Source organism: Cynocephalus volans, chromosome X (assembly GCF_027409185.1).
Source record: "Cynocephalus volans isolate mCynVol1 chromosome X, mCynVol1.pri, whole genome shotgun sequence".
In the NCBI taxonomy this organism is placed as follows: Eukaryota; Metazoa; Chordata; class Mammalia; order Dermoptera; family Cynocephalidae; genus Cynocephalus; species Cynocephalus volans.
In genome coordinates, this window is record NC_084478.1 from 121,623,669 (window position 1) to 121,638,817 (window position 15,149).

A 15,149-nucleotide genomic window follows, 5' to 3' on the forward strand; every position below is an offset into this window, starting at 1 on the left:
TAAGAGAAATAAGTATGTAAGAAAAGGGAATCTAAAGTTGAAAAAAAATGAATATAAAGATTCAAAAATGACATATTGAAGTTAGGCAAGATCAAACACTGATGTTTCTGAAGAAGAAAACCAAATTAAGTAAACCAGATACTAAAAGCTGTAATTTAGAAAACTTTACTGAAATCTAAAAAAGTTTTAAAAGTACATACTGAAATAGTACCCTGCATACCCGAGAATATTGATCCAGAACAATGAACACCAGGGTATTCTGGTAAAATTACTGGACTTCAAAGAAAAAGTCTTTTGACTATGTAGCTAAAAGAGCCTATGGACTATAAGAGAAATAAAATGATAATCATCAAACTTTGACAGCAGTCTTTTATACTGGAAGAAAATGGAGTAAGACTTAACGTACTTAAGGAAAGAATGTGTAAACCAAATTGATTTTCAACCATAAAGAGCAACGTGTAAGAATCAGAATATTATTCCCAAGAACCCTTCCTAAAGGATCTGCTAGAGCTGTGCTACCAAGCAAGGTAATCAATAGTTGCATGTGGCAATTTAAATTTAAATTAATTATAGCTAAATAAAATAGACCTTTAATTCCTCAGTTGCATTTAGCCACATGCCAAGTGCTCAAAGCTACATGTGGCTACTAAGTACTGTATTGGACAGCACAGATATAGAATATATCTACCATCACAGAAAATTATATTGGATAACAGTGTACTAGAGAATGAGTTTCTGAATTTCAGACTATCAAAACAGAGACATCAACATAAGACCTGGTGATGAGTATTAAATACATAGAATTAAGTATTAAATCTGTAGAATTAAGACAAAATAAGGATTGAGAGGTTGAGAATATACTATGTAATAGACTTAAGTTTGGATAATTTAGATATGGCTATTTTTTAAAAGGGGAGAATTGAGAGAACATATGTAAAGCATTTTTAATGCTCTCAGTAATCACATCAGGTCCTTTTATCTAGACACTTAGATTGTCATTCTGAGACTGTAATGTGGGTTAAAAACATTTAGTAATTATGAGATATTCTAATTTTATTATCCAATGTCCTTGCAAATGAGGATTCTCAGTATAGAAGAAAGGTAATACAGATGTAATAAAGAGGCTGAGTAAAAGCTTTTATAGTCTTGAATTTGAATTGGAAGTATCAGTATGAAATTGAGGTATTTTATCTTTAAATATATGTGTATGCTGTATTTCCTAGCTCTGTCCACTGAAAAGCCTAGAAGAAGTAAGTATCCCTAGCATGCATTTTGTTCTCATAGAATACCATTTATTACTTTTTAAACAATAAACAGGGCAGGAAATGTTCAAGATGAGCCTGGAGCATCTCCTTATACCAGATAGCAAGGCAGCTATCAAACAGTACTGGGGTCATGTCAAAAGGACTCAGGAACCATCCTGAAGAGGCTCCCAGTGGCCAAAGGTGGAGTAGTTTGAGCCTCAACAACGATAATTGCAATAGATGGCAACATCAAATATGTTATATTTAAAAGTACCTAATACTTAAAAAATTGGTCACTTTAAGAGGACAGGAAGCCAATTACTTTTCTTGAAAACTGGAAAATAATGTGAAAGAATCAAGCCTTTATACTGCCTTTCTTATATGAACTGTACCCCACTGAGTAACCAAATAGTAGATGATGGGAAATGTCTCTTTATAATAGTGTTCTAACTAGTCAATGAAAAAGAAGTGATGGAATATAATCATTTTGTAGTCCCTAATGAATGGATAGACATTAAACATAGATAGCTGCTAAGATTGCAAAGACAGTCAGACGTTACTTATAGATGTGCCAAAGGAATCCAGAGTCTGATTCAGTGTCCTGGGTCTAGCTGCCTATTTGCAGAAAATATAGAACATGTTGAACTCTGCACCATGAGTATGTAATCAGCAAAATCCAGACTGTGGAAGCTCGACAGGTCAGAGGGCCCAGGTTTGTCAAATGTAAAACTGTAAGGAAATGAAAGGGATAGAGGAGGGACCAACAGATTAAAAGAGATTCAGGACATGTCAAATTTTAAGAAATGGGCAAGACTAAAAATCTACTGTTTAGGGACGCACAGTTGAGTGACAAAATTCTAAAAAGAAAATCACAAGGAAATGATTACTATTAAAGTTAGAATAATGGTTAATTATGGTTGGAAGGAGAGGGCTGTGACTGGGATGAGACAAATGGACGTTTTCTGGGGTGGCTGGCAAAGTTTTATTTCTCAACCCTGGGTAGTGCCCACCTTAAAATTGTTAAGCCATATATTGCTTTGTTTTCTGTATTTTTTTCATTTATACATAAAAAAAAAAAATGCTTAGCACAGTGCCTGGGACAAAATCATGCAGTAAATGTTAATGATAGAAATTTTTCATTGGAAATGTTAACGTAGACCCGGTTTTACTAGTTTGTGCTAATTGTAGGGGAAAGTCTTGACTCTTTCAGCAGACGTTTGAGCTTAAAAAATTCAAGTGACAGGTGAATCAAGCATTATAATGCCTCATTTATGTGGCATCATTGAAAGCTTGCCCTTTAAATGCCAGATTTTTCTAAAAATGTATACTGCCTTCTTTTGTTTTACTTTTTGTTCTTTGAGTCACTTATGAACCTCCACTATAGCTCTACTTTAATAGGTCTGGCTGCTCTTTAGTTGCTCTTTCTCATTCTTGTCAGTCCCATAAATGAAACAACTAATGGTTCCCACTTTGTTGTTAATATGTCTCCTCACTGGCAGGCCCTTTCCATCCCCTTTAAGTTACTGATGTAACTGTAGATGTGATGATTACCTTTAATATGAGTTTACTCATAGGCATTCAATCCCGTCAACTTCAAAGTGAGTTTTGGTAACTTTTCCCAAGGCTTTGCCAGGGCCGGAACTAGAGACTCACTTGTGCCAAGTGCAGAATTTAAAGGAGTGCCAAAAACCCACAGTAATCAAGATAAATAATACTTTAATTCATTATTTTAAAAAATCAAGAGTAATGCAAAAAAATCCATGATGAACAAAGCATCAGTTTTATTTTATGATTATTATTTTTTTGGACGGCTGGCCGGTATGGGGATCCGAACCCTTGACCTTAGTGTTATCAGCACCACAATCTCCTGAGTGAGCTAATTGTATAGTCTCAAAGTATCAACTTTAAAGAAAGACAGGATATGTGGGCCAAACTTATGGTGAGTTGAGTGAGGCACTCACTCTTGGGGTTTTGCAAGTGCAGGGTTGGATCCTGTCTTAATTGAAAATTTTGATGTTTTATTTATCATGCATTTTTTTTTGCATTAATTTTGGTGGCCCTTTAAATTTTGCACTGGAGCACCTCACTGCACCTTAGTTTTACCTAGCGAAGTGGGGTCTTATGTTTATTTCTGTTCTCTTCTGAAATGTCTTGAAGCAGACTGTAGCTACATGGATGGGGGAAATTAGCATTCTGAATGTATTAAGTTTATTCCCACTAACATTTTAGAAAATATTGCTTCTATTATTCTGGAGCCATCCCTTGAATTGTGCCTTTTAAGCCTATAGAGTACTTGTTAAGTCAGAGGATGAGTTGCTCATACGTTTCTAGAGCACCTGGAAATTCTTTTTCTTAGTGGGCTTATTGTAATATTATGCGTTTATAAGGAGGGCGAGTTCAGACAAAGTAACCTCCAAATTTCCTTTGCCTTTGATTCAGGCCCATGAGAATTTATTTAGCTACCTCTGTGTCTGGTAGTTGGTTTTTACCTAGTGATCATAATTACATTCTGCTCTTTAGCTAATTGACTTTACTCCATTTTCTTTTTAAAAAAATGGTATGATTTGTTTTGAGTGCTAGTTTAAAAGGAATAAGAATAGAGCTTTACTAGAGAAGCTGTTATTTTCTAGAAAACAAATCCATAGATTCAGAGCATTTGGAGATATTTTGAAAAGTAAATTCCTCTTCCAGAACGGTAAAAGTATGCATGTCAAAACTCCAAAGTAGTCAGCAAGTTTTTAAAATTTAGATAAAGTAAAATTCACTTTTGGGTGCCTAGTTATGAGTTTTTGACAAATGCATCATGTTGTGTAACCACCACTACCATACTCAAGAGAGAATAATTTCATCACACCCAAAACATTGTTTATCAGGTTTTATCCTGACACAGATCTCCTATTACAATTAGCCTGCAATTGTATAAAAGGTGATGTGAGTATATAGTTAATATTAGTCAGTGAATGAAAACAAGGTGAGATTACTTATTGTTAAATCACCAGAATAATAAATTCAGCTTGTGTGGACTGTTCCTATACTAAGATCAGCATGCTAAAACTCTGAATTTAAACCTTTATTGAATAAGATTGAATTTTCTATACTTCTCAGGGTTAAAATTATAGTGTGGGTAACACAATGATGAAATTTGGGACTTGAATTTCTAAGTTGGCTAAAATGATTCAACTAAACTTGAAGGCTTGTTTCAGTCATCTTTTGTCAAAATTTAACAAGTTTAGCTGGCTTGTTATACAAGGACACTTCAAAAAGCTTGTGGAAAATAGAATTAAAAGATAATATGAATCTTCCCATGAACTTTTTGACGTGCCCTCATGTATATAAATGGAGGTACGTGGTTTTACTATGTTGGAACCACATTGTCTCCTTTACCATCACAGAGTATTAATATTTAAACATAGTTATATTTGAATTTCTTATGTCAGAAAATGTGAAACTCTTAAATGAGTATTGTTAAACTATAGTAACAGGTATGGAAAGTTAGTGGAATAAAGTACTGTGTCTAGCCTGTTTTGTTTTAGATTCTGTACTTCTTTAGAAATGGAACTGACATGATTTAGAGTTCCCCATATTCCTCAGATGCTACCAGTAGAAACCTTCAAAGATTCTTAAAATCTGTAAGCTGTGTAATTTAGTCTCTCTCTTATCAGCTTCTGCATTTTGTGATTTGACTGAGAGTAAAACATCCTTAAATTTGCATTGGGTATTAAGCTAGGTAAAAATTTTACTTTAATGGCATTTTATTTATGTATCTGTTAGCTAATGTTCAAAATCTGATAGTCAAAGTTCTGCTTCCAGTTTTTTTCCTTTTAATTTCAAGTAATTCCCTTAACTCAAAATGACCTGTAATAAACTAGTTTTCAACTGACATATCTAAGAGAATATTGGCAATTCACCTTCCAAGTTTTTGTTTTTAAGTCAAACCATAATAATTAAGAGTTCTTTGACCATACTCGGGACACAAGAAAAGTAGATGAGCTACTACTAATAAGGTGTTACAGTTATGCATTGCTACTTTTTGTTTCTTTGTTAGTGATTGCCTCACCATTCTATCCATACCACTCTGCTATTCCTGCTGCTGCTTCCGCCGCCGCCGCCGCCGCCGCCGCCGCCAACTTTCTACCACCACCACCACCACCTCCTCCACCACCACTACCTCCTCCTCTTGAGGTGGGAGAGGCTTCAAATTTACCACCACCACCACCACCACCACCACCTCCACCGCCACCACCTCCACCGCCACCACCTCCACCACCACCACCACCACCTCCACCTCCACCTCCACCACCTCCACCACCTCCACCACCTCCTCCTCCACCTTATTCCTGTGATCCAAGTGGCAGCGATCTGCCTCAAGGTAAGTAGATTTTGAGACTTGGGTGAAGGATATTTCAGAGATTTTAAAAAAAAAAAAAAAAAAGGGGGCATACCTTTCTTTGGTTGACCTATGTGGGGAGGGGGAGCCAAGTGGAAACTGATTTGAGGGCATAATGCTAGGTAAGTAACTGAGGGAAGGAGCAATTGAAAGCTGTAATCAGCAAGTTGACTCATGCTGCTTTTTTTGGTAGCTACATGTCTGCCTTGAAGGAGATTCTCAAATGGATGTTTTTGCTTTTCTCAATTACTTTTCTTGAAAAGCAGGAGTTGGTATTAAATTTTCTCCATTTCTTAAATTTTTTCCACAGATGTATGAAATTGTTGCAGTCTTTGATATTTAGGATTTCAACTGAATTTTGAAGAATTGGAGAGGGTTTTGGGGGAGGGATTGGAGGTCTGATCTGCCTGGGGTTTCAGCCATGTGTTCTTGTTTGCTTAAACAACTAAGGAGTTTTATATTGGAAGTTCTTTGTTACTTCTCAGTTTGGCAGTATTTCTCAAAAGAGAGTTGTAGGAGTTGTTTGTAGCTTACGTAAACTTTCTTGGCTGTAACATTCTCTTGATTTTTCTAGCTGCTTCTCTTTTTTTTTTTCCAGCTCCTAAAGTAGTCACCAAGATTTTCTTTAACTCCATTCTGTTGTTGTTCCCTGCCTTAAAATTTTCATTATTACTTCTTTGTAGTTGATTCCTAAATGTAGCTAGCCTTGGCCTTGGAAGTTTGTTACTTTTATCCAGCTACTTGCTAGACATTTTCACTTAGCTTTTTCACTTTCACATTAAACTTAAAATGTCTATAATGAAATTCCTCATCTTTATCTTCTTTCTTCTTCCCAGGCCATGGAAAACATTGACTCTTCTCCTTGGTTTCTTATTTTGTTAGTAATGGTATCATTTCTACTTAACTTACCCAGTATCTAAACCTTGATTCCTTTATTCCTCTCCCAAGATGTACTAAGTACCTCTGATTTTGTGTTTTTCTAACATTTTAATGAAAATATTCAAACATACATCACAATTGAGTTTTAAAATGAATAGTTATATATCCACCACCTGGATTATATCATTAACATTAACTACACTTGCTCTATCACATATTTGTTCACCTTTCCCTCCATCCTTCTCTCTGTAGATTAATTTATCCATCTCCTGGAATGATATATTCAAAATACTAAAAGAAAAAAATTACCAGCCAAGAAATCTTTACCCAGCAAGTCTCTCCTTCAGAAATGAGGGAGAAATAGTGTATTTCTCACACAAACAAAAAGTTGTGGGAGTTCACCACCACACGGACCAGCCCTGCAAGAAATTCTCAAGGGAGTCCTTCATCTGCAATCTGAATAACAATGACCACTATCACAAATACACAAGAAAGAGCAAAACCCACCATTAAAACAAAAATGCCAGCGAGAAAGAAAAAGAAGCTAAATCATGCCACTAAATTTAGGTTTCCGACTGACATTGAAGAAGAGAAATAAAAGGGGAAGTAATGATCAAAAGATATTTAAATCATCTAAACAAAAAGCAATTAAATGACAGGAATTAAACAATACTTGTCAATAACTACCCTAAATGTGAATGGATTGAACTCCCCATTCAGAAGACACAGACTGACTGGATTAAAAAGCTAGACCCAAGCATTTGCTGTCGTCAAGAGACCCACCTCACCTGTAGAGACACACACAGACTAAAAGTGAAGGGATGGAAAAAGATATACCATGCAAATGGAAACCAAAAATGAGCAGGAGTAGCTATACTTATAGCAGACAAAATTGACTTTAAACCAAAAATCATAAAAAGAGACAAGACCACTATATAATGATAAAAGATCTATCCAGGTAGAAGACATAACAGTCATACATATATATGTACCCAATACTGGAGCACCCAGACATATAAACCAAACACTCTTAGACCTAAAGAAAGAAATAGGCCCTAATATGTTAATAGTGGGTAGTCTGCACACCCCTTTGTCAGTACGAGACAGATCTTCCAGGCAACAAGTCAACAAAGAGACACAGGATTTCATCTACACCTTAGACCAACTGGACCTAGCAAATATATGCAGAACATTTCACTCAACAACTAAAGCATATACTTTTTATCAGCTCATGGGACATTCTCCAGGATAGACCATACATTAGGTCACAAATCTTGTCTCAGCAAATTTAGAAAAATTGAGGCATTTAAAAGTAAATTGTAGACAAATATACTTCCCCAGAAAAACTTCAACATACATGTCATTAACTAGAATTCAGTGTTTATCCTTTTGAGTTGAAGTTTACATATAATAAATGCACAAAACAAATGAACACTAGCTGAGTTTTAACAAATGAATGCATGCACCTGTGTAACCCAAAGCCCCATCAAGGTATAAAATACTACCATTATCCCCTAAAGTTCTCTCACGCCCCTTCCTAGGGTTTCCCTGCACCTATCCCCACTTCCCCCAAGGGGCAATCACTGTTCTGATTTTTTGCTACCATAGACTAGTTTCACCTTTTTTAGAATTTCGTATAAATGTTATCATACAGTATGTAATATTAATAGAAGGCTTCTTAAACTTTGTATAATGTTTTTGAGATGCATCCATGTTGCTTTTATTGCTCAGTATTTCATTGTGTGAATATTCCAGTTTGTCCATTCTCCTGTTGATAGACATCTGGGCTGTTTTCAGAATGGGGCTGTTATGAATGAAGCTACTGTGAACATTATTGTAAAAGTCTTTGTGAACATGTTTTCATTTCCCTTGGGCAGATAACTAGCAGTGGAATTGCTGCGTCATAGAGAAGTGTATGTTTACTTTTATAAGAAACTGCATTTTATAAAAATTCCAGTTTCTCATCCTAACAAACATTTAGTGTTGTCACTCTTTCATTTTAGCCATTCTGGTGACTGATGAGCACTTAAATACTCTGTTTTGTAGAGCAGTTTTCTGTTTGCAGCAAAATTGAGAAGAAGGTACAGAGATTTTGCATCTACTGCCTGTGCCCATACATGCGTACCATCCCAAATTATCAATATCTCCCACCAGAGTGGTACATATGTTACAATTGATGAACCTACATCGATACATCATTATCTCCCAAACTATCACTCAGACCATAGTTTACATTAGGGTTCGCTCTCGCTGTTGTATGTTTATGGGTTTGGACAAATGTATAATAACCTGTATTCTCTGTTACAGTAACATACAGAGTATATTTTCACTGTCCTAAAAATCCTGTGTGCTCCACTTATTCATCCCGCACCATGCCTGCTATCATCGATCTTTTTACTATCTCCATAGTTTTGACTTTTCCAGAATGCCATATAGTTGTAATCATCAGTATGTGTTAGCCTTTTCAGATTGGCTTCTTTCACTTAGTAATATGTATTTAAGGTTCCTCCATGTTTTTTTATGGCTTGATAGCTCGTTTCTTTTGAGCACTGAATAGTAATCCATTGTCTGGATATACCACAGTTTATATATCCATTCACCTACTGAAGGACGTCTTGGATGCTTCCAAGTTTGGGAATAAAGCTGCTATAAACATCCATGTACAGATTTTTGTGTGGAAATACGTTTCTGACTTTGGGTAAATATCAAGAATCATGACTGCTGGATCGAATGGTAACAGTATGTTTAGTTTTGTAAGAAACCGTCCAACTGTCTTGCAAAGTGGCTGTACCATTTTACATTTCCACCAGCAATGAATGAGAGTTTTCATGTTTCATCCGTGTCATCATTTGGTGGTGCTGGTCTTTTGGATTTTGGCCGTTCTGATAGGTGTGTAATGCTATCTTGCTGTTTCCTTTATGACATATTATGTTGAGTATCTTTTCATCTGATTATTTGCTATCTATCTATTTTTAATGTTTTTTATTTTAATTTATCAATATACATTGTAGTTGATTTGTGTGTCCCTTTACTGATTCCTCTCTCCCATCTACATCATATCTGTTCATTTGTCATAACAAGTTCAAGGAATTGTGATTGTTGTGTCTTATTCCCTGCTACCAACCCGTTTGTTTGTATATTTATTTATTTATTTATACCTCCTAAAAATAAGTGAGAACGTGTGGTATTTCTCTTTCTGTGCCTGACTTATTTCACTTATTATAATTTTTTCTAAGTCCACGTTGTTGCGAATGGTAGTATTTCATTCTTTTATATAGAGAGTAGTATTCCATTGTGTAGAAGTACCACAGTATCCTTATCCACTCATCTGATGATGGACATTTGGGCTGGTTCCAACTCTTGGCTATTGTAAATAGTGCTGGAGTAAACATTGGAGTACAGGTATCCCATGATGATTTTCCAATCCTTTAGATACATTCCCAGTGGTGGAATAGCTGCGTCATATGGTAGATCTGTCTATAATTGTCTGAGGAACCTGCATACCGTTTTCCATAAAGGCTGCACCATTTCGCAGTCCCACCAACAGTGTAGGAGGGTTCCTTTTTCTCCACAATCTCGCCAGCATTAATCATTCTCAGTCTTTTGGATATTAGACATCCTAACTGGAGTGAGATGGTATCTCAGAGTGGTTTTCATTTGCATTACCTGAATGCTGAGTGATGGTGAGCATTTTTTCATGTGTCTGTTGGCCATTCATATATCTTCCTTTGAGAACTGCCTATTCAGTTCCTTTGCCCATTTTTTAATTGGGTTACTTGGTTTTTTGCTGTAACGTTGTTTGAGTTCCTTGTATATTCTGGATATTAATCCTTTGTCAGATGTATATTTTGCTGATGTTTTCTTCCACTCAATTGTCTTTTCACTCTGTTGATTATTTCTTTTGCTGTGCAGAAGCTTTTTAGTTTGATATAATCCCGTTTGTTTATTTTTCCTTTGGTTGCCTGTGCTTTTGGGGTCGTATTCGTGAAGTCTGTAACCAATCCTACTTCCTGGAGTGTTTCCCCTATGTTTTCATTAAGGAGTTTTATTGTTTCAGGGTTTATATTTAATTCTTTAATCCATTTTGAGTTAATTTTGGTATATGGTGAGAGGTACGTGTCTAGTTTCATTTTCCTGCATGTGGATATCCAGTTTTCCCAGCACCATTTGCTGAAGAGGCAGTCTGTTCCCCAGTGTGTAGACTTGCTGACAAACAAAGATCAGATGGCCGTAGGTGTATGGGTTCATTTCTGGTTTTTCTATTCTATTCCATTGATCTGTGTGTCTGTTTTTAGGCTGGTACCATGCTGTTTTGGTTATTATATCTTGGTAGTATAGTTTAAAGTCAGGTAGTGTTATTCCTCCAGCTTTATTTTTTTTTTGCTCAGAATTGCTTTCGCTATTTGTGGTCTTTCGTTATTTCATATAAATGTTGATAGTTTTTTCCATTTCAGAGAAAAATGTCATTAGAATTTTGATGGGGATTGCATTGAATCTGTAAATCACTTTGGGTAGTATGGACATTTTCACAATGTTAATTCTTCTACTCCAAGAGCATGGGATATCTTTCCATCTTCTTGTGTCCTCTTTAATTTCTCTCAACAGTGGTTTGTAGTTCTCATTGTAGAGATTTTTCATATCCTTGGTTTACTTTATTCTTAAGTATTTTATTTTTTTGGCAGCTATTGTAAATGGACTAGCTTTCTTGATTTCTTTTTCTGCATGTTCACTGTTGGAGTATAGAAATGTTACTGATTTTTGTGTGTTGATTTTGTATCCTGCAACTTTGCTGAAATCGTTTATCAACTCTCTAAGAGTTTTTTTTGTAGCAGCTCTAGGCTGTTTGATATATAGGATCATGTCATCTGCAAACAGGGACAGTTTGACTTCATCTTTTCCAGTCTGGATGCCCTTTATTTTCTTCTCTTCTCTTATTTCTCTAGCTAGTACTTCCAATACTATGTCGAATAGAAATGGTGAGAGTGGGCATCCTTGTCTAGTTCCTGTTCTTAAGGGAAAAGCTTTCAGTTTTTTCCCATTCACGATGATATTGGCAGTGGGCTTATCATATATGGCTTGAAGTATTTTTGAGATACTTTCCATCTATACCTAACTTGTAGAGAGTCTTTATCATGAATGAATGTTGAATATTGTCAAATGCTTTTTCAGCATCTATAGAGATGATCGTATGGTCTTTGTCTTTGATTTTATTGATGTGGTGTATCAAATTTATTGATTTGCATATGTTGAACCAACCTTAAATCCCTGGGATGAATCCCACTTGATCATGTTGTATAATTTCGTGTATGTGTTGCTGTATTCTGTTAGCTAGTATTTCATTCAAGAGTTTTGCATCTGTATTCATCAGGGATATTGGCCTGTAGTTTTCTTTTTTTGTTGTATCTTTGGTTTTGGTATCAGGGTGATGTTTGCCTCATAGAATGAGTTTGGGAGAATGGCATCTGTTTCAGTCTTTTGGAATAGTTTGTGGAGAATTGGTATCAATTTCTATTTGAAGGTTTAGTTGAATTCTTTAGTGAACTCATCTGGTCCTGGGCTTTTCTATGTTGGGAGCCTTCTGATCATATCTTCAATCTCTTTTATTGTTGTTATTGGCCTGTTCAGATTTTGTGTATCTTCTTGGCTCAGTTTTGGTAGTTTGTGTGTTTCCAGAAATTTATCCATTTCCTCCAGATTTTCAAATTTGTTGGCATATGTTTGTTTATAGTAGTCTCTAAGGATTTCTTGTATTTCTGAGGTATCAGTTGTAATATCACCTGTTTTCTTTCTAATTTTTGTTATTTGGGTCTTCTCTCTTCTTTTTTTAGTTAGCCTTACTAATGGTTTGTCAACTTTATTTATCCTTTCTAAAAAGCAACTATTTGATTCATTGATCTTTTGTGTCATTTTTGGGGGTTTCTATTTCATTAAGTTCTGCTCTGATCTTAATTATTTCTTTCCGTCTGCTAACTTTGGGTTTGGATTGTTCTTGTTTTTCTAGTTCTTTAAGGTGAAGTGTTAGGTTGTTTATTTGCCATCTTTCCATTCTTCTGAAGTAAGCATTTAATGTGATAAATTTTCCCCTTAGTACTGCTTTTGCAGTATCCCACAGGTTTTGGTATGATGTGTCATTATTTTCATTAGTTGGAAGAAATTTTTTGATTTCCTGTTTAATTTCTTCTTGGACTCATATGTCTTTAAGTAGAATGTTGTTTAATTTCCATGTGTTTGTATAGTTTCCAGAGTTTCATTTATTATTGATTTCTAATTTTAATCCATTGTGATCTATAAAAAATATGTGAAATAATTTCAAGTTTTTTAATTTGTGGAGACTGGATTTGTGATCTATCCTGGAGAATATTCCTTGTGCTGATGAGAAGAATGAATATTCTGAGGTTGTTGGATGGAACGTTCTGTAGATATCTGCCAAGTCCAATTGGTCTAAAGTGTTGTTTAGATCTTGTGTTTCTCTGTTGACTTTTTTGCCTAGATGATCTGTTCAATATTGAGAGTGGGGTGTTTAGGTTCCCCGCTATTATGATATTAGTGTCTGTCTCCTTCTTTAGGGCTAATAGTGTTTGCTTTATAAATCTGGCTGCTCTGACATTGGGTGCGTATATATTTATGATTGTTAGGCTTTCTTGACGGATAAATCCTTTTATCATTATATAGTGGCCTTCTTTGTTTTTATGGTTTTTGGTGTAAAGTCTGTTTTATCTGATATAAACTCTGATTCTTTTTTCATTTCTATTTGCATGGTATATCTTTTTGCCATCCTTTCAACTCAGTCTACGTGTGTTTTTACAGGTGAGGTGGCTATCTTGAAGGCAGCATACAGTGGGTCCACCTTTTTAATCCAGTCAGTCAGTCAGTCTGTGTCTTTTGAGTGGGGAATATAATCCTTTTACATTAAGAGTTGTAATTGAAAGGTGTTGATTTATTCCTAGCATTTTGTTGATTTTTGTTTGGATGTCTTAAGTATCTTTTGTTCTTTTCTTTCTGATTTACTGTTTGTCTTCTGTGTTTGTTGGTTTCTTGGGGTGGCAGATAAAATCTTTTTTCTCTTTATTGTTAGCATTTTTACTTTGGTAGTAGGTTTTGTTCTTTCTTGAGTATTTATGGCAGTGGTGGTGGTTTTTCAGGTACCAAACCCAGTACTCCCTTGAGAATTTCTTGTAAGGCTAGTTGTGTGGTAGTGAACTCCTGCAGTTTTTGTTTGTCTGAGAAATATACTATTTGTCCTTCATTTCAGAAGGATAGCCTTACTGTGTAACATATTCTTGGCTGGCAATTTTTGTCTTTTAGTATTTTGAATGTATCATTCCATTCTTTTATGGATTTTAGGGTTCTGTTGAAAAGTCAGATGTTAGTTCGATTGGTACTCCCTTATAGGTGACTTGATGCTTTTGTCTTGCAGCTTTTAAGATTTTCTTTTTGATTTTGAGTTTTGCCATTTTGACTGTAACATGTCTTGGAGAGGACTTTTTGGGTTGAATGTGTTTGTGGAGCTTTCAGCCTCCTGGATGGGAAGATGTGTGTCTTTCCCTATACCTGGGAAGTTTTCTGCTATTTTTTTGTTGAATATGCTTTCAATGCCATTTTCTTTTGTCTCCTCTTCTGGAACACCCATGGTTCACATGGTTGAACACTTAATGTTGTCTGTTATCTCTCTTACTTTTCTTCAATTTTTTAAATTCATTTTTCTTTTTTTTTGTCCACCTGTGTTATTTTGAACAGCCTATCTTCAAGGTCAGAAATTCTCTCTTCTGCTTGTTCTAGCCTGCTAGTTAGACTCTCCTGTTTTTTATTTCGTTGAGTGAATCCTTCAGCTTCACAAGCTCTGCCACCTTCTTTTTCAGGGCATTGATTTCTTTGTACATTTCTTCTTTCAGATCCATTATATTTTTTCTCATTTCATTGTGTTGTCTGAGTTTTCTTGTATCTCATTTAGTTTCCTTAGAATTGTTGCTCTAAATTCCTTGTCAGTCATTTCAAGGACTTCCTGTTCTGTACGATCTAGAGCTTGAGAGTTATTATTCTTTGATGGTGGTGTACTTTCTTGCTATTTCATATTTCTGTTATCTTTCCTTTGGCATTTAGTCATTGTGGCAGGGGATTTCACGGTCCACTCATTTTACCCTACTGTCTGACTAGGATCCTGCAGAGACTACCAATTTGGCATGGCTGCCTTGGTGCATGTGGGCCAGAGGCTTGGGCCTCTCTGGACTGCGTGGACTGGCCTGCGCTGGGACTCGCATGGTGGCACCTACCTGCTCTGGCATGGGTGGCTCGGCGCCCTGTGGGCCTGACGGCTCTTGGGCTTCCCTGGGTGGTGCTCACTGGCTTGGGTTGGGAGTCTTGTGGCGCTGTCTACCTGTTCCAGTGCACGTGGCTTGGGGTGTGTCGGCCTGTAGGCTCTTGGGCCTCTCTGGGCGGTGCGCACTGGCCTGAGCTGGGTGTCCTGTGGCAGCACCCACCTGTTCTGGTGCAGGTGGCTTGGGGCCCTGTGGGCCCAGCAGCTCGGGGCTTTCTGGGCGGTGTGGACTGGCCTGGGCTTGGAGTCCTGTGGTGGCGCCTACCTGTTCTGGCATGGGTGACCTGGGGCCCTGTGGGCCTGGTAGCTCTTGGGCCTCTCTGGA

The 15,149-nt window shown here is 36.5% G+C and overlaps 1 protein-coding gene across 1 annotated transcript in view; it reads left to right on the forward strand.

The window, feature by feature from the left end:
• The window catches only part of ALG13 (ALG13 UDP-N-acetylglucosaminyltransferase subunit), an 86,605-nt gene that overhangs the window by 57,878 nt on the left and 13,578 nt on the right, over positions 1 to 15,149 (forward strand). Inside the window, 1 exon segment of the mRNA XM_063083506.1 lies at positions 5,290 to 5,613. Within this exon segment, the coding sequence (XP_062939576.1) occupies positions 5,290 to 5,613 (324 nt within the window).